The sequence below is a fragment of the Salmo salar genome, chromosome 03 (genome assembly GCF_965601325.2).
Source record: "Salmo salar chromosome 03, fSalSal1, whole genome shotgun sequence".
Taxonomy (NCBI): Eukaryota; Metazoa; Chordata; class Actinopteri; order Salmoniformes; family Salmonidae; genus Salmo; species Salmo salar.
This window is the reverse complement of record NC_138293.1, coordinates 13018898-13041771: the sequence shown is the minus strand read 5'-3', so window position 1 is coordinate 13041771 and position 22874 is coordinate 13018898. Positions and strand designations below refer to the sequence as shown.

The window sequence follows — 22874 nt, the reverse complement described above, 5'->3', positions numbered from 1 at the left end:
GAGGCATTATACAGTAGCGAGGCTATATACAGTAGCGAGACTATGACAGTAGCGAGGCTATGACAGTAGCGAGGCTATGACAGTAGCGAGATTATGACAGTAGCGAAGCTATATACAGTAGCGAGGCAATATACAGTAGCGAGGCTATGACAGTAGCGAGGCTATGACAGTAGCGAGGCTATGACAGTAGCGAGACTATGACAGTAGCGAGACTATGACAGTAGCGAGACTATATACAGTAGCAAGACTATGACAGTAGCTAGGCTATATACAGTAGCTAGGCTATATACAGTAGCGAGGCTATGACAGTAGCGAGGCTTTGACAGTACCGAGGCTATACACAGTAGCAAGGCTATGAAAGTAGCAAGGCTATGAAAGTAGCGAGGCTATATACAGTAGCGAGGCTATGACAGCAGTGAGGCTATGACAGTAGTGATGCTATATACAGTAGCTAGGCTATGACAGTAGCGAGGCTATGACAATAGCGAGGCTATATACAGTAGCGAGGCTATGACAGCAGTGAGGCTATGACAGTAGTGATGCTATGACAGTAACGAGACTATGTATATTCAGTAGCGAGACTATGACAGTAGCGAGGCTATATACAGTAGCGAGGCTATGACATTAGCGAGTCTATATACAGAGCGAGACTGACAGTAGCGAGATTATGACAGTAGCGAGCCTATATACAGTAGCGAGCCTATATACAGTAGCGAGGCTATGACAGTATCGAGGCATTATACAGTAGCGAGGCTATATACAGTAGCGAGGCTATGTACAGTAGCGAGGCTATGTACAGTAGCGAGGCTATGTACAGTAGCGAGGCTATGTACAGTAGCGAGGCTATGACAGTAGCGAGGCTATAAACAGTAGCGAGGCTATAAACAGTAGCGAAGCTATATACAGTAGCGAGGCAATATACAGTAGCGAGGCTATGACAGTAGCGAGGCTATGACAGTAGCGAGGCTATGACAGTAGCGAGGCTATGACAGTAGCGAGTCTATATACAGTAGCGAGACTATGACAGTAGCGAGGCTATGACAGTAGCGAGGCTATATACAGTAGCAAGACTATGACAGTAGCTAGGCTATATACAGTAGCGAGGCTATGACAGTAGCGAGGCTTTGACAGTACCGAGGCTATACACAGTAGCGAGGCTATGAAAGTAGCGAGGCTATGACAATAGCGAGGCTATATACAGTAGCGAGGCTATGACAGCAGTGAGGCTATGACAGTAGTGATGCTATATACAGTAGCTAGGCTATGACAGTAGCGAGGCTATGACAATAGCGAGGCTATATACAGTAGCGAGGCTATGACAGTAGTGATGCTATGACAGTAACGAGACTATGTATATTCAGTAGCGAGACTATGACAGTAGCGAGGCTATATACAGTAGCGAGGCTATGACATTAGCGAGTCTATATACAGTAGCGAGACTATGACAGTAGCGAGGCTATGACAGTAGCGAGTCTATGACAGTATTTTGGCTATGACAGTAGCGAGGCTATATACAGTAGCGAGGCTCTTACAGTAGCGAGGCTCTTACAGTAGCGAGGCTCTTACAGTAGCGAGACTATGACAGTAGCGAGTCTATGACAGTAGCGAGTCTATGACAGTAGCGAGGATATGACAGTAGTGAGGATATGACAGTAGTGAGGATATGACAGTAGTGAGGCTATGACAGTAGTGAGGATATGACAGTAGTGAGGCTATATACAGTAGTGAGGCTATAGACAGTAGTGAGGCTATAGACAGTAGTGAGGCTATGACAGTAGTGAGGCTATGACAGTAGCGAGGCTATAGACAGTAGTGAGGCTATAGACAGTAGTGAGGATATGACAGTAGTGAGGCTATATACAGTAGTGAGGCTATAGACAGTAGTGAGGCTATAGACAGTAGTGAGGCTATGACAGTAGTGAGGCTATGACAGTAGCGAGGCTATATACAGTAGCGAGGCTATATACAGTAGCGAGGCTATATACAGTAGCGAGGCTATATACAGTAGCGAGGCTATGACAGTAGCGAGGCTATGACAGTAGCGAGGCTATACACATGCACCGGTTATTGGGGCTAATTGAGGTATTATGTACATGTAGGTATGGTTAAAGTGACTGTGTATATATGATAAACAGAGAGTAGCAGTAGCGTCAACCTTCTTGTATGGAGGCCATATTGTCAGATTGTCTTCATCATTACAATTCAAACTATTAAAATATGTTCAACAGTCATTTCTGTCTTTTGTTCTTCTGAATATGCTTCTGGATAGTTAGCTGTTGGTTAGTGTTAACTGTTGTGTTTGATACATTTGTTAGTGAATTGATTTGGTGTAAAACCAGTATACGCATATAAAAGCACACACAAATGTCTAATTATATCTCTTTTATATAGATCCAAGCCATGACATTTTCTACATTCATCCATCTTCATTGTATACTGCACATTCTATTGATTCGACTTTCATTGACAATCAGTAGTTTTCTGCTTTAAATGAATAGAGGATCAATATCAAATGTTTTGCTGATGAACTATTTCATCAATTGTTTACCTTCCCATTATTATATTCAACATGTATTTTTCATTACTTTTGAATCATTCAGAATGACTGTCTGAATCTTCTCAGACAGCCTCCTATCCTAAGATGGTGGACCTCCATTCCTCTCTGCTCTCCTTCTAACCCCCTGTGTTATGAGGCATATTCCATATCATGAACCAAATGTAAAAGCAACTTAATCAAACATATTATGATCTTGATTGGTGGCCAACGTGGGAAGTCCTGTCTTCCAGGGGATTTGCTGCAGCTTTGGGTTTGTTGCATTGATTCATCAGGCCTGTGAAGAAAATACACATCCTTGTTGAAGTTACAGAAGAGAATAGAGGCTCACTACAAACTACAACTAATGGCAGTATTTATGGGACTGGCCTTACCATTTCTTGATTCTATTAATGTTTATCTGACACTGAGAAAACTCCCATTGAAGTTTTCTTGAGTTTAATACCTGTGCAGAGATCCATAAACACTTACCAAATATTAGTTTAGCTGGTAACCTAAATGGGATGACATTGTAGTTCATATTTAGAATGTTATGAGGCTTACAGTAGCATATTCAGTAACTGACATGTACAACTATTGTAACTTGAAGACAGTATGTTTTCACACTTGACAAAAACCTGTGTAGAATGTGTTTCAGTTGATTATATTCTCTTTCCTACTGTTGCATTAGACTTACAACTGTTCGAAGTTAAATATCCATTCTGACATTGAACATTTGCAACAAGAGGACGACCCCAGTAATCCTTTTGTTTACAGTTCAATGTCTGACGTTCATCCTTTAGAAACATATCCTGTGTAAGATCCAACCAATAATAACGCCGTGCGTCCAGTTTGCAGCCCACTTTGTAAAAAGATAATGAATATAAAAGTGTAAATGAAGGTTTATACATTGAGTTTGTGATAATATATTTTAGAGTGACTCATTTACAGTACACATTAAATATAATAAACTAAACTAAATAATAAACAAATGAAAACATTGTGTTAATTAAGTACTGTATATTCTGTTTGTTATTGTTGTGAGTAGTACATCATACATACATGTACAACTGCCAGTGGTCACATCTCCATTCAGACATCGAACATCAGCAACAAAAGGTTTTTTCCAATAATCAGTTTCTTTACAGAGAAATGTCTGACTCTCTCCTTCCTTCACAAACATATCTTTTTTAAGATCCAGCAGGTAAAATGTCCTTTTGTCAACGGTACAGGGAGCTGTAATATAAAGAGTGGATATAAGAGTGTTAACGAAGGTTGATATATTATTAGACAAGACAATTAGGTGTGTGATGGTATCTTGGTAATTTTAGCAAGTGATTAATTTACTTACCTTTACAAATGGGTAGCTTTGACCACGTTTTATCACTATGACACATCACTTGCTCTGGGCCCACAAGTTTATAATAGTTAATGCATTTGAAGGTCAGTGCCATTCGATTTCTGTCAGAGTCACTGATAAAATCCCCATTATCAACTGTTGGCTTCTCTCCACAGCTATCAACTGAACAACAAATACAGCACTTCAGGATTACAAGAATAATGCTCATATTGTTCTGAGACATTTCAGGTCATAAACCAGGCCACTTCCAGGTGAAAGGAATTGTGGTAAAAATGTACTCTAAGCATCCATGTATAATTCATTATGATGCAGCTATAATGCATTATGAGATGTGTAATTAGCATATACAACCCCTGTATGTCTCTTGTAATCATGTCATAATGATCTGGACTAAATCTCAGCCAGAAATTGCATATAGAGACATAACAGTCCCACCGTTACGCTGCCAGTGTGATTTAGGATTTCTAACCCCTTTTTAAACAAAGTGTATTTGAGCTACAGACTTCTGGGTTGGACCATTGGATTAGTCTATTTCTTCTGCCGCCGTTGGTACCAACCTGTGTGATTAACGAGGGCGTAGCTAGAGTGGTGTCTGTGAGACAAGGGCGGATCCCAAAGGGGCCTTTTTTACAAAAACGTCTGTAGAGTCAGAATAGTTTGAGCTACAAACTATTAAAAGCTGTCTACGAACACGCACGTGTAACATGTTTTCCTTTATGACCTCACAAGCTACACAAGAGTCATTAGAAGGTAAGGGGTTCTTCTACATAGAATATCATAGAAAATCCCAGGACATAGTGTCTATAATACTGTAATAAGCTGACATAGTTGTTGTCACTCATTTTCTAATGAGCAAACATTTTCTGTACTACAGCGTTCAAATAAATTCATTTTTATCAGGTTTTCCTATGCGCACCTTATTTTTATTATTGACATTTGTTAATAAAACTCATGAATGCAACTGTTTATGTCAAATAGTTTTGTGTTCTAGCGATGGTTGTCCTAAAAAGAAAATGGGAAAACACTTCATTGTGAGGCTAAATATAAGGGCTGGACAAGCAGATACATACAAGTCAGATACATGAAAAGCCAGTTTTTGTTTGGGTCTCAGGACTGAGAGGGTTAAAGTCTTGTTATAAGACATTATAAAGGCTTGTTACAAATTATAAAGCATCACACTTGGAAGATTTAAGTAAGCATTCCTGGACTAGCTTCTGTTTGGTTCACTAAATAAGATGATAATATTAAGTCTAATGCTGAAAAGTGGAAAACAGAAAGTTTGAATTACCAGGTAAAAATGGGCCACTAGGTTGTGGTCTGGCAGAGGGTCTGACATTGGGTGAGGCCTCATCACCTGTTGGAGACAGTTACAGCAGATATCTGTAAAAATGAACCTGGTATGAAATGTGGCATTAGACACTGGAAACCACAAGACATAATAAATATATTGATTCTACAGCATTTTTACTTTTCCTGCATTAGTTTTTTGAGTGATAAACGCCATGAAACTTAGGGCTCGGATCAATCTGTATCGTGGAAATGCAGCGTTACAGCCTGATGAAATTTAAAGGCAATGTTCCTGCTTTAGCGGAGACTGCATTCACGGTGAACTCTGCATATGTCGACTCAATCGGAAATTAGCTTTACATTTGTAACGCGCAACCTAGTTAAGCTGCAGCTGGCCCAGAACAGATCGGCACGTTTTGCTCTTCATTGTAATCAGAGGGCTGATATCAATACTATACATGCCAGTCTCTATTGGCTGAGAGTTGAGGAAAGACTGACTGCATCATTTCTTCTTTATATAAGAAACATTAAGGTGTTGAAAATCCCAAATTGTTTGCATAGTCAACTTACACACAGCTCTGACACACACACTTGTCCCACCAGACATGCCACCAGGGGTCTTTTCACAGTCCCAAGGTCCAGAACAAATTCAAGAAAATGTACAGTATTATATAGAGCCCTTATTGCATGGTACTTCCTTCCTTCTCATATAGCTAAAATAAACTGAAAACCTGGTTTCTAAAAACAGGTAAAGCAACACCTCGTGGCACAATGCCTATTTGACCTAGATAGTGTGTGTGTGTGTGTGTGTATATATTGATATGTAGGCTACATGTGCCTTTCAAAATAACGTATGTAGTTCTGTCTTTGAGCCGTTGTTGTCTATTGATGTTCTGCATTATGTCATTCTGTATTATGTTTCATGTTTTGTGTGAACCCAGGAAGAGTAGCTGCTGCTTTTGCAACAGCTAATGGGGATCCTAATAAAATACCAACAAAAAAAATGACCAAAAACCTGTAACGTTTCAGCGATCCAGATTGAATAGAGACCTAAGGGTCTCTTACAAATAACATTGTAAATTCACACTATGTATTTAATTAATTAACCTGCTAAGAATTAGTTATAGCAGAATATTGTGGCATTATGGTACCTGCAATCGGTCTAATCAATGCCAGGTTTGTTACAATATTTATGACTGGCTGAACTAAACTGAGGAAGGAATAGGATATTTTTTTATGGAATTTCTCATTTGGATGAGATTACCACTAGACGTGCTGCGGTCCCCTCCACTAGACGTGCTGCGGTCCCCTCCACTAGACGTGCTGCGGTCCCCTCCACTAGACGTGCTGCGGTCCCCTCCACTAGACGTGCTGCGGTCCCCTCCACTAGACCTGCTGCGGTCCCCTCCACTAGACCTGCTGCGGTCCCCTCCACTAGACCTGCTGCGGTCCCCTCCACTAGACGTGCTGCGGTCCCCTCCACTAGACGTGCTGCGGTCCCCTCCACTAGACGTGCTGCGGTCCCCTCCACTAGACGTGCTGCGGTCCCCTCCACTAGACGTGCTGCGGTCCCCTCCACTAGACGTGCTGCGGTCCCCTCCACTAGACGTGCTGCGGTCCCCTCCACTAGACGTGCCACCATTCCCTCTGTCACTCGAAGTGCTGCTGCCTCCATCACCTGTTCCACACATGACATGATTAATAACATTAATATAACATGATTAATAACATTAATATAACATGATTAATAACATTAATATAACATGATTAATAACATGAATATAACATGATTAATAACATTAATATAACATGATTAATAACAATAATATAACATGATTCATAACATTAATATAACATGATTCATAACATTAATATAACATGATTCATAACATTAATATAACATGATTCATAACATTAATATAACATGATTAATAACATTACTATAACATGATTAATAACATTAATATAACATGATTAATAACATTAATATAACATGGTTAATAACATTAGCTTGAAGGCTGTTACTACAAACTACACAGTTTTGGCCTCAACTGATGTCAATGACCCAATGTTCATAGATTTATCAGTCTGGGATGTTTTAGGAATATCAGGGGGCACAATTTGTGCAATGTAAAACATCTTATAGAAATGTCACTCACCAAACAAGAAACCTGCAGGTTTGTTTAGCTCGTTTGGCCAGTTACATTGTTCAATATTGCTATTGCCAGTTTATTGCCATTGGGGTAAACAAAGCTGTTCTTGCCTAAGATACAAAATGACTGGTCACTTTTACCTGTGCTGGGCCACTCTGTGGGGGATGGAGTTTCAACTATTGAGAGGGAGGAAGGGAACAAATATCAATGATTTATTCAGAAGGGTTCAGAAGATGAAACAACCAAGGAAACAGGAGTCACACTATAGAATGATGGCTCTGACGCCAGGACTTCACTTACTGCATGTGGGACCTTTGGTCCATCCTCCAGATTGGCAAACAGTAGAGTCAGTTCCTTCCAAAGTATATGAATCCTGACATGTATAATTTAACTTAAAGCCTTCTGGGAACTTGTCCTGATATTTATGAATGATAACTGCATTGGTCACAACAGGAGGAGGTTTTCGACACAAGTCGTATTTTTCTGTAAAGAACCAAGACAGTGGAAACACAGACACTAATACATGTTGCTATGTACAGCATCTTTCTCATGCGTGACACTGACACATGCTGCTTCCACTGACAATCACTGGAATGTTTAACAAAATGAAGGAGAATACATGACGAAATGCCACCCTCTGTGGTGAAAGAGGTGAAAAAATACAGAATGTAATATTTCATTAAATGTAATGAAAAAGTCCTCATTATGTCCACATAGTGGAGCAAAACAAGGGTTTGATACAGAGACAACTCTGAGAACACACTCACCTACACAAAGTGGTAATTCTCTCCAACTCCCATTCTCACACTTAGCTGAGGGAGAGCCCTTAATTTCATGTGTTAAATCACAATCAAACCAAACAGTTTTTCCATTGGGATACCATCCATTCACATTAAGAGGTTTCTCTTTAGCATTAGGGTTATCTGGAGGAATGCAGTTGTTCTCATCTGAAAAACAAAAACATCAACTATAAACATCTTATTGAATCAACTGAGGGAGAAAAGCTAGAGTGAGGTTTGAACCAAACAGCATGTCTGTATTTATCTTAAGGTAGACAAAGTAGATGGACTAGTCTACTATCTGTGCCGTGTGCCAAAAAGAGCTGTATAGACCTTTTCCACTGTCAGGTTTTACCCCGGTGCTTGACCCAAAGTCTCAGGATTTCGTGTTTACAAAGCTGAAGCCTAAGGGCGGCCCCAGAAGGCCATATACACTAAATCAGGGCTGCCAGAGGGAGACTGGGGACTTGGGGCAGGGTTTGGAGATGTATTGTGATAGCATGTGATGTAGTTGGGAGAGTCTCTTTTAGGAGAGTTCCTGATAGTACTAGTGACCTAGTGCAATTAGGCTGTTGTACAAGGAGTTCCCTACACATTATGAAAAGAAAGCTTAAACAAAGTCATCAACAGTCTTTCCATCTTCACCTGAACAGAAAACGTGTTAACAAGCAATACAAGATTGTTGGTGACTTCCCAGTACAACATGCAGGTATTAACAGTGAGCAGTACACACTATACTCTATGAGGGCAGCAGGAACCCTCAAAGTCTTCCCATGATCTCAAACACCAATGTTCTAACAATTCATTCATGATACATTTTTTTAAAAGAATGCTCAAATCACTTACCTATGCACTGAGGTATGTGGGACCATTTTCTGTTCTCACACTTAACCATCCCCCACCACCCCTCAACCACAGGTTTCCAGCCTTTATCGCAGGCATAGTAAAGTTTAGTGCCATGCGGGTACGTTTCTTCATCCAGGTCAAAATAACCTCGATCCAGTTTGGGTTTTAGGCAGCTTCGTTGGGAATCTTGAGCTGAAATGGAGCAACCTTGGCCTAATTATCAAAGGAACAGTAAAGCTGATAACAACCAGATTACTTTATTACATTTTGAATTGTGGCGTTCTGATGCATAAATACATCACAATCCAAAAGTGTATGAGAACACTTTTGACTTTTCAAAAACCTGATGCAGACGAGTTCTTCAGAAAGGGACACTTTTGTATTGTGAATTGTATTTCAGTGTTTGTAAGGTGTTTCAGACATCATTTCAGAATGAACTGTGCCCTATGGTGATAGTGACCAAACACAACATGACTATCAAATACCCAAGTAAGCAAAACACATATCCAAAATCTGTCTTGGGGATTCGACCACAGCCAAGGTGCGAGAAAAGCTTATGTTCAGTTGCATTTTGAATGAAACATCCCTTTAACAATTCCAATGCTTGTGATCGACCCTGAAAAGTCATCCTCACCAATGAAAGGCCTTTACCATGTAATGATCACATGTAATGGAATGGCAGTAAAGATGCCAACCACTTAGAAGTGTATGAAATGTGAGGCTCACGACCATGGAGTCCATCTGTAATAGCCCATAGACAACGTGGGAGCATAAGGTCCACTTGGTTATTTTAATCAAAATTGCCAACAAATTAAATAAACATTTTGTAAAATGAGAAGTGAATGATGCCACGTAACAAAAGCTCTTACCGTGTACTGTGCCGAGACACCAAATCAATAGAACAAAAAACAAACATTTTGGTTCACGCATTTCCCTACAAAATAGATAACCCATGCGACTCTGACAAATGCTTACTGCCGAATAAAGTAAACTGGATTTCACAAATAGTTTAGGTCAGCTGTGTGCAAGTTAATCATTGCCTAGGGCAGTTCCAAACTCTAGAGTTTCCAAATAGGCTATGTATTTTGGCGCATCTGACTGTGTTTCCAACAAAACAGAATTGTTTTGAACAGTAAGGGGTGTAGCTGACTTCAATTGCATTGTCTTATAAATAATGCTTCATGTTGTAGTTGTTGTAGGATTTTATTGGACTGTTCATCATAAATATTGTGACAGTGCAGTGCCTTTTCGTTTTACAAAAACAAATACCACCAGCAATGATGTGATAAAAGCTGACTGTTTTGAACTCAGAGAGGTGTGAATAAAGCTGACTGTTTTGAACTCAGAGAGGTGTGAATAAAGTTGACTGTTTTAAACTCAGAGATGTCAATAAAGCTGACTGTTTTGAATTCAGAGAGGTGTGAATAAAGCTGACTGTTTTGAACTCAGAGAGGTGTGAATAAAGTTGACTGTTTTAAACTCAGAGATGTCAATAAAGCTGACTGTTTTGAATTCAGAGAGGTGTGAATAAAGCTGACTGTTTTGAACTCAGAGAGGTGTGAATAAAGCTGACTGTTTTGAACTCAGAGAGGTGTGAATAAAGTTGACTGTTTTAAACTCAGAGATGTCAATAAAGCTGACTGTTTTGAATTCAGAGAGGTGTGAATAAAGCTGACTGTTTTGAATTCAGAGAGGTGTGAATAAAGCTGACTTTTGAACTCAGAGAGGTGTGAATAAAGCTGACTGTTTTGAACTCAGAGAGGTGTGAATAAAGCTGACTGTTTTGAACTCAGAGAGGTGTGAATAAAGCTGACTGTTTTGAACTCAGAGAGGTGTGAATAAAGCTGACTGTTTTGAACTCAGAGAGGTGTGAATAAAGCTGACTGTTTTGAACTCAGAGAGGTGTGAATAAAGCTGACTGTTTTGAACTCAGAGATGTCAATAAAGCTGACTGTTTTGAACTCAGATGTCAATAAAGCAGACTGTTTTGAACTCAGAGATGTCAAGAAAGCTAATTGTTTTGAACTCAGAGAGGTGTGAATAAAGCTGACTGTTTTAAACTCAGAGATGTCAATAAAGCTGACTGTTTTAAACTCAGAGATGTCAATAAAGCTGACTGTTTTGAATTCAGAGAGGTGTGTCAAACAGATGTATTCGAGCCTGTCTTATGTAAAGTGTTGGAGAAAGTCCTAGCAGAACAGCTCATGTCATATCTGGATAAGCATCAGTACTTGCACCAGGAACAATTTGGATTCAGACCAAAATACTCCACTGAAACAGCAAGCTGTGTCCTACTGCAGAATATCAAGAAATCACTGGATGAGGGAAATGTGGTTGGGGCAGTCGTCCTTGACCTGAAAAAGACTTTTGACATAGTGAATCACAGGGTACTGCTCTCCAAACTCCACAAGTTGAATTTATCAGACAAAGCCATCAGCTGGTTTGGTTTACATCTTGGAAAACCGTGGACAATGTGTGGTCATCAATAACACTAAATCCACATTTCATGGGGCACCAGGGGAAACTGCATGGTCCCTCTATGAAAAACCTCTATAGGACAGTCCTCCTTCTCGTACAGAGGAGCACATGCATGGAACACTTTATCAGAAGAACATAAACTGCTGAAACATTTTAATACATTCAGAAGAAACACCAAAAACTGGTTGCTATAGCTCCAACAGTACAATCACGTATGATCTGCTGCGTGCAATCAACAGATCAATTAAGACCCGTGTACCTCCATGGTGTAAATATTAGGGATACATACAGTATGTATGAGATTTGTTTTTGTGCATATAATTGTGATAATGTACTGATAATGTACTGATCTGTGATTTTATGTGATTTTTCATTGATTATGTATTTATTTATTTTCTTTTGTGTCAATTAGAACCCAAGGGGACGGGTGTTGAAAATTACCATGTGCTAGAAACACTATAGTGCAATGCATCAGATGACTGTTTGTTCGATGTGTTAGTGTGTTTGTTTGTATTTATCCAAATGGAGGCTGCTGAGGGGAGGACGGCTCATAATAATGGCTGGAATGGATTCAGTGGAATGGAGTGAATGGAATGAAGTGAATGGAATGGAATGGAGTGAATGGAATGGAGTCAGTGGAATGGAGTGAATGGAATGGAGTGAATGGAATGAAGTGAATGGAATGGAGTCAGTGGAATGGAGTCAGTGGAATGGAGTGAATGGAATGGAGTGAATGGAATGAAGTGAATGGAATGAAGTGAATGGAATGGAGTCAGTGGAATGGAGTCAGTGGAATGGAGTCAGTGGAATGAAGTGAATGGAATGGAGTCAGTGGAATGGAGTCAGTGGAATTGAGTGAATGGAATGGAGTCAGTGGAATGGAGTGAATGGAATGAAGTGAATGGAATGGAGTCAGTGGAATGGAGTCAGTGGAATGGAGTGAATGGAATGAAGTGAATGGAATGGAGTGAATGGAATGGAGTCAGTGTAATGGAGTCAGTGGAATGGAGTCAGTGGAATGGAGTCAGTGTAATGGAGTCAGTGGAATGAAGTGAATGGAATGGAGTCAGTGGAATGGAGTCAGTGGAATTGAGTGAATGGAATGGAGTCAGTGGAATGGAGTGAATGGAATGAAGTGAATGGAATGGAGTGAATGGAATGGAGTGAATGGAATGGAGTGAATGGAATGGAGTGAATGGAATGGAGTCAGTGGAATGGAGTCAGTGGAATGGAGTGAATGGAATGGAGTCAGTGGAATGGAGTGAATGGAATGGCATCAAACACATGTTTAGGATACAATTCTATTCAGTTTCCAATTGGCTCATTCATCCGCCTCTTCTCCCCTGTAACTATTCCCCAGGTCGTTGCTGCAAATGAGATCGTGTTCTCAGTCAACTTACCTGGTAAAATAACAGATAAATAAACTAAATAAATTCAGTCCATTCCTGGCCATTATTATGAGCAGTCCTCCCCTCAGCAGCCTCCACTGATCCAAATCAACAAAATAATAATGTAATAATACAGTGCCTTCAGAAAGTATTCACACCCCTTGACTTTTTCCACATTTTGATTCAAATTGATTTAATGGTCTTTTTTTTTGTCAACGATCTACACAAAATACTTTGTAATGTCAAAGCGGAAGAAAAATTCGAACAATTGTAAAACATTTAGGAAAAATAAGATAAGTATTCACCCCCCTGAGTCAATACACGTTAGAATCACCTTTTGCAGCGATTACAGCTGTGAGTCTTTCTGGGTAAGTCTCTAATGGCATTACAGACCTGGATTGTGTAACATTTGCCCATTATTCTTTTCAAAGTTCTTCAATGTTTTAATTGGATTTGCCCCAAACATAACACTTTGTATTCAGGACAAAAAGTGAATTGCTTTGTCATATTTTTGCAGTATTACTTTAGTGCCTTGTTGCAAACAGGATGCATGTTTTGGAATATTTGTATTCTGTACAGGATTCCTTCTTTTTACTCTGTCAATTAGGTTAGTATTGTGGAGTAACTACAATGTTGTTAATCCATCCTCAACTTTCTAAATTCACAGCCATTAAACTCTGTAACTGTTTTAACTGGTTTCCTTCCTCTCTGGCAACTGAGTTAGGAAGGATGCCTGTATCTTTGTAGAGACTGGGTGTATTGATACACCATCCAAAGTGTAATTAATAACTTCATCATGCTCAATGGGATATTCAATGTCTGCTTTTTTTTACCCATCTACCAATAGGTGCCCTTCTTTGTGAGGCACTGGAAAACCTTCCTGGTCTTTGTGGTTGAATCTGTGTTTGAAATTCACTGCTCAACTGAGGGATCTTCCAGATAATTGTATGTGTGGAGTACAGAGATGAGGAAGTCATTCAAAAGTATTGTAAAACACAATTATTGCAGACAGAGTCAGTCCATGCAACTTATTATGTGACCTTGGTAAACCTCCCTGGTCTTTGTAGTTGAATCTGTTTGAAACTCACTGCTCGGGATATTATAGATCATTGTATGTGTGGGGTATTGTATGTGTGGGGTATTGATTCGACTTTCATTGACAATCAGTAGTTTTCTGCTTTAAATGAATAGAGGATCAATATCAAATGTTTTGCTGATGAACTATTTCATCAATTGTTTACCTTCCCATTATTATATTCAACATGTATTTTTCATTACTTTTGAATCATTCAGAATGACTGTCTGAATCTTCTCAGACAGCCTCCTATCCTAAGATGGTGGACCTCCATTCCTCTCTGCTCTCCTTCTAACCCCCTGTGTTATGAGGCATATTCCATATCATGAACCAAATGTAAAAGCAACTTAATCAAACATATTATGATCTTGATTGGTGGCCAACGTGGGAAGTCCTGTCTTCCAGGGGATTTGCTGCAGCTTTGGGTTTGTTGCATTGATTCATCAGGCCTGTGAAGAAAATACACATCCTTGTTGAAGTTACAGAAGAGAATAGAGGCTCACTACAAACTACAACTAATGGCAGTATTTATGGGACTGGCCTTACCATTTCTTGATTCTATTAATGTTTATCTGACACTGAGAAAACTCCCATTGAAGTTTTCTTGAGTTTAATACCTGTGCAGAGATCCATAAACACTTACCAAATATTAGTTTAGCTGGTAACCTAAATGGGATGACATTGTAGTTCATATTTAGAATGTTATGAGGCTTACAGTAGCATATTCAGTAACTGACATGTACAACTATTGTAACTTGAAGACAGTATGTTTTCACACTTGACAAAAACCTGTGTAGAATGTGTTTCAGTTGATTATATTCTCTTTCCTACTGTTGCATTAGACTTACAACTGTTCGAAGTTAAATATCCATTCTGACATTGAACATTTGCAACAAGAGGACGACCCCAGTAATCCTTTTGTTTACAGTTCAATGTCTGACGTTCATCCTTTAGAAACATATCCTGTGTAAGATCCAACCAATAATAACGCCGTGCGTCCAGTTTGCAGCCCACTTTGTAAAAAGATAATCAATATAAAAGTGTAAATGAAGGTTTATACATTGAGTTTGTGATAATATATTTTAGAGTGACTCATTTACAGTACACATTAAATATAATAAACTAAACTAAATAATAAACAAATGAAAACATTGTGTTAATTAAGTACTGTATATTCTGTTTGTTATTGTTGTGAGTAGTACATCATACATACATGTACAACTGCCAGTGGTCACATCTCCATTCAGACATCGAACATCAGCAACAAAAGGTTTTTTCCAATAATCAGTTTCTTTACAGAGAAATGTCTGACTCTCTCCTTCCTTCACAAACATATCTTTTTTAAGATCCAGCAGGTAAAATGTCCTTTTGTCAATGGTACAGGGAGCTGTAATATAAAGAGTGGATATAAGAGTGTTAACGAAGGTTGATATATTATTAGACAAGACAATTAGGTGTGTGATGGTATCTTGGTAATTTTAGCAAGTGATTAATTTACTTACCTTTACAAATGGGTAGCTTTGACCACGTTTTATCACTATGACACATCACTTGCTCTGGGCCCACAAGTTTATAATAGTTAATGCATTTGAAGGTCAGTGCCATTCGATTTCTGTCAGAGTCACTGATAAAATCCCCATTATCAACTGTTGGCTTCTCTCCACAGCTATCAACTGAACAACAAATACAGCACTTCAGGATTACAAGAATAATGCTCATATTGTTCTGAGACATTTCAGGTCATAAACCAGGCCACTTCCAGGTGAAAGGAATTGTGGTAAAAATGTACTCTAAGCATCCATGTATAATTCATTATGATGCAGCTATAATGCATTATGAGATGTGTAATTAGCATATACAACCCCTGTATGTCTCTTGTAATCATGTCATAATGATCTGGACTAAATCTCAGCCAGAAATTGCATATAGAGACATAACAGTCCCACCGTTACGCTGCCAGTGTGATTTAGGATTTCTAACCCCTTTTTAAACAAAGTGTATTTGAGCTACAGACTTCTGGGTTGGACCATTGGATTAGTCTATTTCTTCTGCCGCCGTTGGTACCAACCTGTGTGATTAACGAGGGCGTAGCTAGAGTGGTGTCTGTGAGACAAGGGCGGATCCCAAAGGGGCCTTTTTTACAAAAACGTCTGTAGAGTCAGAATAGTTTGAGCTACAAACTATTAAAAGCTGTCTACGAACACGCACGTGTAACATGTTTTCCTTTATGACCTCACAAGCTACACAAGAGTCATTAGAAGGTAAGGGGTTCTTCTACATAGAATATCATAGAAAATCCCAGGACATAGTGTCTATAATACTGTAATAAGCTGACATAGTTGTTGTCACTCATTTTCTAATGAGCAAACATTTTCTGTACTACAGCGTTCAAATAAATTCATTTTTATCAGGTTTTCCTATGCGCACCTTATTTTTATTATTGACATTTGTTAATAAAACTCATGAATGCAACTGTTTATGTCAAATAGTTTTGTGTTCTAGCGATGGTTGTCCTAAAAAGAAAATGGGAAAACACTTCATTGTGAGGCTAAATATAAGGGCTGGACAAGCAGATACATACAAGTCAGATACATGAAAAGCCAGTTTTTGTTTGGGTCTCAGGACTGAGAGGGTTAAAGTCTTGTTATAAGACATTATAAAGGCTTGTTACAAATTATAAAGCATCACACTTGGAAGATTTAAGTAAGCATTCCTGGACTAGCTTCTGTTTGGCTCACTAAATAAGATGATAATATTAAGTCTAATGCTGAAAAGTGGAAAACAGAAAGTTTGAATTACCAGGTAAAAATGGGCCACTAGGTTGTGGTCTGGCAGAGGGTCTGACATTGGGTGAGGCCTCATCACCTGTTGGAGACAGTTACAGCAGATATCTGTAAAAATGAACCTGGTATGAAATGTGGCATTAGACACTGGAAACCACAAGACATAATAAATATATTGATTCTACAGCATTTTTACTTTTCCTGCATTAGTTTTTTGAGTGATAAACGCCATGAAACTTAGGGCTCGGATCAATCTGTATCGTGGAAATGCAGCGTTACAGCCTGATGAAATTTAAAGGCAATGTTCCTGCTTTAGCGGAGACTGCATTCACGGTGAACTCTGCATATGTCGACTCAATCGGAAATTAGCTTTACATTTGTAACGCGCAACCTAGTTAAGCTGCAGCTGGCCCAGAACAGATCGGCACGTTTTGCTCTTCATTGTAATCAGAGGGCTGATATCAATACTATACATGCCAGTCTCTATTGGCTGAGAGTTGAGGAAAGACTGACTGCATCATTTCTTCTTTATATAAGAAACATTAAGGTGTTGAAAATCCCAAATTGTTTGCATAGTCAACTTACACACAGCTCTGACACACACACTTGTCCCACCAGACATGCCACCAGGGGTCTTTTCACAGTCCCAAGGTCCAGAACAAATTCAAGAAAATGTACAGTATTATATAGAGCCCTTATTGCATGGTACTTCCTTCCTTCTCATATAGCTAAAATAAACTGAAAACCTGGTTTCTAAAAACAGGTAAAGCAACACCTCGTGGCACAATGCCTATTTGACCTAGATAGTGTGTGTGTGTGTGTGTGTATATATTGATATGTAGGCTACATGTGCCTTTCAAAATAACGTATGTAGTTCTGTCTTTGAGCCGTTGTTGTCTATTGATGTTCTGCATTATGTCATTCTGTATTATGTTTCATGTTTTGTGTGAACCCAGGAAGAGTAGCTGCTGCTTTTGCAACAGCTAATGGGGATCCTAATAAAATACCAACAAAAAAAATGACCAAAAACCTGTAACGTTTCAGCGATCCAGATTGAATAGAGACCTAAGGGTCTCTTACAAATAACATTGTAAATTCACACTATGTATTTAATTAATTAACCTGCTAAGAATTAGTTATAGCAGAATATTGTGGCATTATGGTACCTGCAATCGGTCTAATCAATGCCAGGTTTGTTACAATATTTATGACTGGCTGAACTAAACTGAGGAAGGAATAGGATATTTTTTTATGGAATTTCTCATTTGGATGAGATTACCACTAGACGTGCTGCGGTCCCCTCCACTAGACGTGCTGCGGTCCCCTCCACTAGACGTGCTGCGGTCCCCTCCACTAGACGTGCTGCGGTCCCCTCCACTAGACGTGCTGCGGTCCCCTCCACTAGACCTGCTGCGGTCCCCTCCACTAGACCTGCTGCGGTCCCCTCCACTAGACCTGCTGCGGTCCCCTCCACTAGACGTGCTGCGGTCCCCTCCACTAGACGTGCTGCGGTCCCCTCCACTAGACGTGCTGCGGTCCCCTCCACTAGACGTGCTGCGGTCCCCTCCACTAGACGTGCTGCGGTCCCCTCCACTAGACGTGCTGCGGTCCCCTCCACTAGACGTGCTGCGGTCCCCTCCACTAGACGTGCTGCGGTCCCCTCCACTAGACGTGCCACCATTCCCTCTGTCACTCGAAGTGCTGCTGCCTCCATCACCTGTTCCACACATGACATGATTAATAACATTAATATAACATGATTAATAACATTAATATAACATGATTAATAACATTAATATAACATGATTAATAACATGAATATAACATGATTAATAACATTAATATAACATGATTAATAACAATAATATAACATGATTCATAACATTAATATAACATGATTCATAACATTAATATAACATGATTCATAACATTAATATAACATGATTCATAACATTAATATAACATGATTAATAACATTACTATAACATGATTAATAACATTAATATAACATGATTAATAACATTAATATAACATGGTTAATAACATTAGCTTGAAGGCTGTTACTACAAACTACACAGTTTTGGCCTCAACTGATGTCAATGACCCAATGTTCATAGATTTATCAGTCTGGGATGTTTTAGGAATATCAGGGGGCACAATTTGTGCAATGTAAAACATCTTATAGAAATGTCACTCACCAAACAAGAAACCTGCAGGTTTGTTTAGCTCGTTTGGCCAGTTACATTGTTCAATATTGCTATTGCCAGTTTATTGCCATTGGGGTAAACAAAGCTGTTCTTGCCTAAGATACAAAATGACTGGTCACTTTTACCTGTGCTGGGCCACTCTGTGGGGGATGGAGTTTCAACTATTGAGAGGGAGGAAGGGAACAAATATCAATGATTTATTCAGAAGGGTTCAGAAGATGAAACAACCAAGGAAACAGGAGTCACACTATAGAATGATGGCTCTGACGCCAGGACTTCACTTACTGCATGTGGGACCTTTGGTCCATCCTCCAGATTGGCAAACAGTAGAGTCAGTTCCTTCCAAAGTATATGAATCCTGACATGTATAATTTAACTTAAAGCCTTCTGGGAACTTGTCCTGATATTTATGAATGATAACTGCATTGGTCACAACAGGAGGAGGTTTTCGACACAAGTCGTATTTTTCTGTAAAGAACCAAGACAGTGGAAACACAGACACTAATACATGTTGCTATGTACAGCATCTTTCTCATGCGTGACACTGACACATGCTGCTTCCACTGACAATCACTGGAATGTTTAACAAAATGAAGGAGAATACATGACGAAATGCCACCCTCTGTGGTGAAAGAGGTGAAAAAATACAGAATGTAATATTTCATTAAATGTAATGAAAAAGTCCTCATTATGTCCACATAGTGGAGCAAAACAAGGGTTTGATACAGAGACAACTCTGAGAACACACTCACCTACACAAAGTGGTAATTCTCTCCAACTCCCATTCTCACACTTAGCTGAGGGAGAGCCCTTAATTTCATGTGTTAAATCACAATCAAACCAAACAGTTTTTCCATTGGGATACCATCCATTCACATTAAGAGGTTTCTCTTTAGCATTAGGGTTATCTGGAGGAATGCAGTTGTTCTCATCTGAAAAACAAAAACATCAACTATAAACATCTTATTGAATCAACTGAGGGAGAAAAGCTAGAGTGAGGTTTGAACCAAACAGCATGTCTGTATTTATCTTAAGGTAGACAAAGTAGATGGACTAGTCTACTATCTGTGCCGTGTGCCAAAAAGAGCTGTATAGACCTTTTCCACTGTCAGGTTTTACCCCGGTGCTTGACCCAAAGTCTCAGGATTTCGTGTTTACAAAGCTGAAGCCTAAGGGCGGCCCCAGAAGGCCATATACACTAAATCAGGGCTGCCAGAGGGAGACTGGGGACTTGGGGCAGGGTTTGGAGATGTATTGTGATAGCATGTGATGTAGTTGGGAGAGTCTCTTTTAGGAGAGTTCCTGATAGTACTAGTGACCTAGTGCAATTAGGCTGTTGTACAAGGAGTTCCCTACACATTATGAAAAGAAAGCTTAAACAAAGTCATCAACAGTCTTTCCATCTTCACCTGAACAGAAAACGTGTTAACAAGCAATACAAGATTGTTGGTGACTTCCCAGTACAACATGCAGGTATTAACAGTGAGCAGTACACACTATACTCTATGAGGGCAGCAGGAACCCTCAAAGTCTTCCCATGATCTCAAACACCAATGTTCTAACAATTCATTCATGATACATTTTTTTAAAAGAATGCTCAAATCACTTACCTATGCACTGAGGTATGTGGGACCATTTTCTGTTCTCACACTTAACCATCCCCCACCACCCCTCAACCACAGGTTTCCAGCCTTTATCGCAGGCATAGTAAAGTTTAGTGCCATGCGGGTACGTTTCTTCATCCAGGTCAAAATAACCTCGATCCAGTTTGGGTTTTAGGCAGCTTCGTTGGGAATCTTGAGCTGAAATGGAGCAACCTTGGCCTAATTATCAAAGGAACAGTAAAGCTGATAACAACCAGATTACTTTATTACATTTTGAATTGTGGCGTTCTGATGCATAAATACATCACAATCCAAAAGTGTATGAGAACACTTTTGACTTTTCAAAAACCTGATGCAGACGAGTTCTTCAGAAAGGGACACTTTTGTATTGTGAATTGTATTTCAGTGTTTGTAAGGTGTTTCAGACATCATTTCAGAATGAACTGTGCCCTATGGTGATAGTGACCAAACACAACATGACTATCAAATACCCAAGTAAGCAAAACACATATCCAAAATCTGTCTTGGGGATTCGACCACAGCCAAGGTGCGAGAAAAGCTTATGTTCAGTTGCATTTTGAATGAAACATCCCTTTAACAATTCCAATGCTTGTGATCGACCCTGAAAAGTCATCCTCACCAATGAAAGGCCTTTACCATGTAATGATCACATGTAATGGAATGGCAGTAAAGATGCCAACCACTTAGAAGTGTATGAAATGTGAGGCTCACGACCATGGAGTCCATCTGTAATAGCCCATAGACAACGTGGGAGCATAAGGTCCACTTGGTTATTTTAATCAAAATTGCCAACAAATTAAATAAACATTTTGTAAAATGAGAAGTGAATGATGCCACGTAACAAAAGCTCTTACCGTGTACTGTGCCGAGACACCAAATCAATAGAACAAAAAACAAACATTTTGGTTCACGCATTTCCCTACAAAATAGATAACCCATGCGACTCTGACAAATGCTTACTGCCGAATAAAGTAAACTGGATTTCACAAATAGTTTAGGTCAGCTGTGTGCAAGTTAATCATTGCCTAGGGCAGTTCCAAACTCTAGAGTTTCCAAATAGGCTATGTATTTTGGCGCATCTGACTGTGTTTCCAACAAAACAGAATTGTTTTGAACAGTAAGGGGTGTAGCTGACTTCAATTGCATTGTCTTATAAATAATGCTTCATGTTGTAGTTGTTGTAGGATTTTATTGGACTGTTCATCATAAATATTGTGACAGTGCAGTGCCTTTTCGTTTTACAAAAACAAATACCACCAGCAATGATGTGATAAAAGCTGACTGTTTTGAACTCAGAGAGGTGTGAATAAAGCTGACTGTTTTGAACTCAGAGAGGTGTGAATAAAGTTGACTGTTTTAAACTCAGAGATGTCAATAAAGCTGACTGTTTTGAATTCAGAGAGGTGTGAATAAAGCTGACTGTTTTGAACTCAGAGAGGTGTGAATAAAGTTGACTGTTTTAAACTCAGAGATGTCAATAAAGCTGACTGTTTTGAATTCAGAGAGGTGTGAATAAAGCTGACTGTTTTGAACTCAGAGAGGTGTGAATAAAGCTGACTGTTTTGAACTCAGAGAGGTGTGAATAAAGTTGACTGTTTTAAACTCAGAGATGTCAATAAAGCTGACTGTTTTGAATTCAGAGAGGTGTGAATAAAGCTGACTGTTTTGAATTCAGAGAGGTGTGAATAAAGCTGACTTTTGAACTCAGAGAGGTGTGAATAAAGCTGACTGTTTTGAACTCAGAGAGGTGTGAATAAAGCTGACTGTTTTGAACTCAGAGAGGTGTGAATAAAGCTGACTGTTTTGAACTCAGAGAGGTGTGAATAAAGCTGACTGTTTTGAACTCAGAGAGGTGTGAATAAAGCTGACTGTTTTGAACTCAGAGAGGTGTGAATAAAGCTGACTGTTTTGAACTCAGAGATGTCAATAAAGCTGACTGTTTTGAACTCAGATGTCAATAAAGCAGACTGTTTTGAACTCAGAGATGTCAAGAAAGCTAATTGTTTTGAACTCAGAGAGGTGTGAATAAAGCTGACTGTTTTAAACTCAGAGATGTCAATAAAGCTGACTGTTTTAAACTCAGAGATGTCAATAAAGCTGACTGTTTTGAATTCAGAGAGGTGTGTCAAACAGATGTATTCGAGCCTGTCTTATGTAAAGTGTTGGAGAAAGTCCTAGCAGAACAGCTCATGTCATATCTGGATAAGCATCAGTACTTGCACCAGGAACAATTTGGATTCAGACCAAAATACTCCACTGAAACAGCAAGCTGTGTCCTACTGCAGAATATCAAGAAATCACTGGATGAGGGAAATGTGGTTGGGGCAGTCGTCCTTGACCTGAAAAAGACTTTTGACATA

At 39.3% G+C, this 22874-nt stretch overlaps 2 protein-coding genes across 4 annotated transcripts; both read right to left on the bottom strand.

The window, feature by feature from the left end:
* Window positions 1-2367: 2367 nt before the first annotated feature.
* LOC145877545 (uncharacterized) lies at window positions 2368-9985 on the bottom strand. Of its 2 annotated transcripts, XM_082973276.1 has the most exons (12): window positions 9828-9985; window positions 8959-9150; window positions 8101-8280; window positions 7634-7816; window positions 7474-7509; window positions 6445-6858; window positions 5182-5247; window positions 3885-4055; window positions 3596-3769; window positions 3231-3395; window positions 3026-3048; window positions 2368-2831 (listed from the first exon to the last, which is right to left on the bottom strand). In XM_082973276.1, the coding sequence occupies exons 1-11, from the start codon at window positions 9910-9912 to the stop codon at window positions 3032-3034; spliced, it is 1683 nt and encodes a 560-aa protein (XP_082829402.1). In that variant the 5' UTR covers window positions 9913-9985; the 3' UTR covers window positions 2368-2831; window positions 3026-3031. The 2 variants fall into 2 exon arrangements, with proteins under 2 accessions (XP_082829402.1, XP_082829403.1); XM_082973277.1 differs by lacking the exon at window positions 3231-3395.
* Window positions 9986-13000: 3015 nt separating this feature from the next.
* On the bottom strand, window positions 13001-21526 carry LOC145877544 (uncharacterized). 2 transcript variants are annotated; one of them, XM_082973274.1, is made up of 12 exons: window positions 21369-21526; window positions 20500-20691; window positions 19642-19821; window positions 19175-19357; window positions 19015-19050; window positions 17962-18399; window positions 16699-16764; window positions 15402-15572; window positions 15113-15286; window positions 14748-14912; window positions 14543-14565; window positions 13001-14348 (listed from the first exon to the last, which is right to left on the bottom strand). In XM_082973274.1, the coding sequence occupies exons 1-11, from the start codon at window positions 21451-21453 to the stop codon at window positions 14549-14551; spliced, it is 1707 nt and encodes a 568-aa protein (XP_082829400.1). In that variant the 5' UTR covers window positions 21454-21526; the 3' UTR covers window positions 13001-14348; window positions 14543-14548. The 2 variants fall into 2 exon arrangements, with proteins under 2 accessions (XP_082829400.1, XP_082829401.1); XM_082973275.1 differs by lacking the exon at window positions 14748-14912.
* Between the last annotated feature and the right edge of the window lie 1348 nt (window positions 21527-22874).

Bases quoted from the DNA above. Each gene is read 5' to 3' on its own strand.
- LOC145877545 (XM_082973276.1), bottom strand. From the start codon at position 9,912: ATGGGTTATCTATTTTGTAGGGAAATGCGTGAACCAAAATGTTTGTTT. The intron at 9,151-9,827 runs GTAAGAGCTTTT...GCTCCATTTCAG, and splicing joins GTGTCTCGGCACAGTACACG to CTCAAGATTCCCAACGAAGC. The intron at 7,510-7,633 runs GTAAGTGAAGTC...CCCTCTCAATAG, and splicing joins GACCAAAGGTCCCACATGCA to TTGAAACTCCATCCCCCACA.
- LOC145877544 (XM_082973274.1), bottom strand. From the start codon at position 21,453: ATGGGTTATCTATTTTGTAGGGAAATGCGTGAACCAAAATGTTTGTTT. The intron at 19,822-20,499 runs GTAAGTGATTTG...TTTGTTTTTCAG, and splicing joins CCACATACCTCAGTGCATAG to ATGAGAACAACTGCATTCCT. The intron at 19,051-19,174 runs GTAAGTGAAGTC...CCCTCTCAATAG, and splicing joins GACCAAAGGTCCCACATGCA to TTGAAACTCCATCCCCCACA.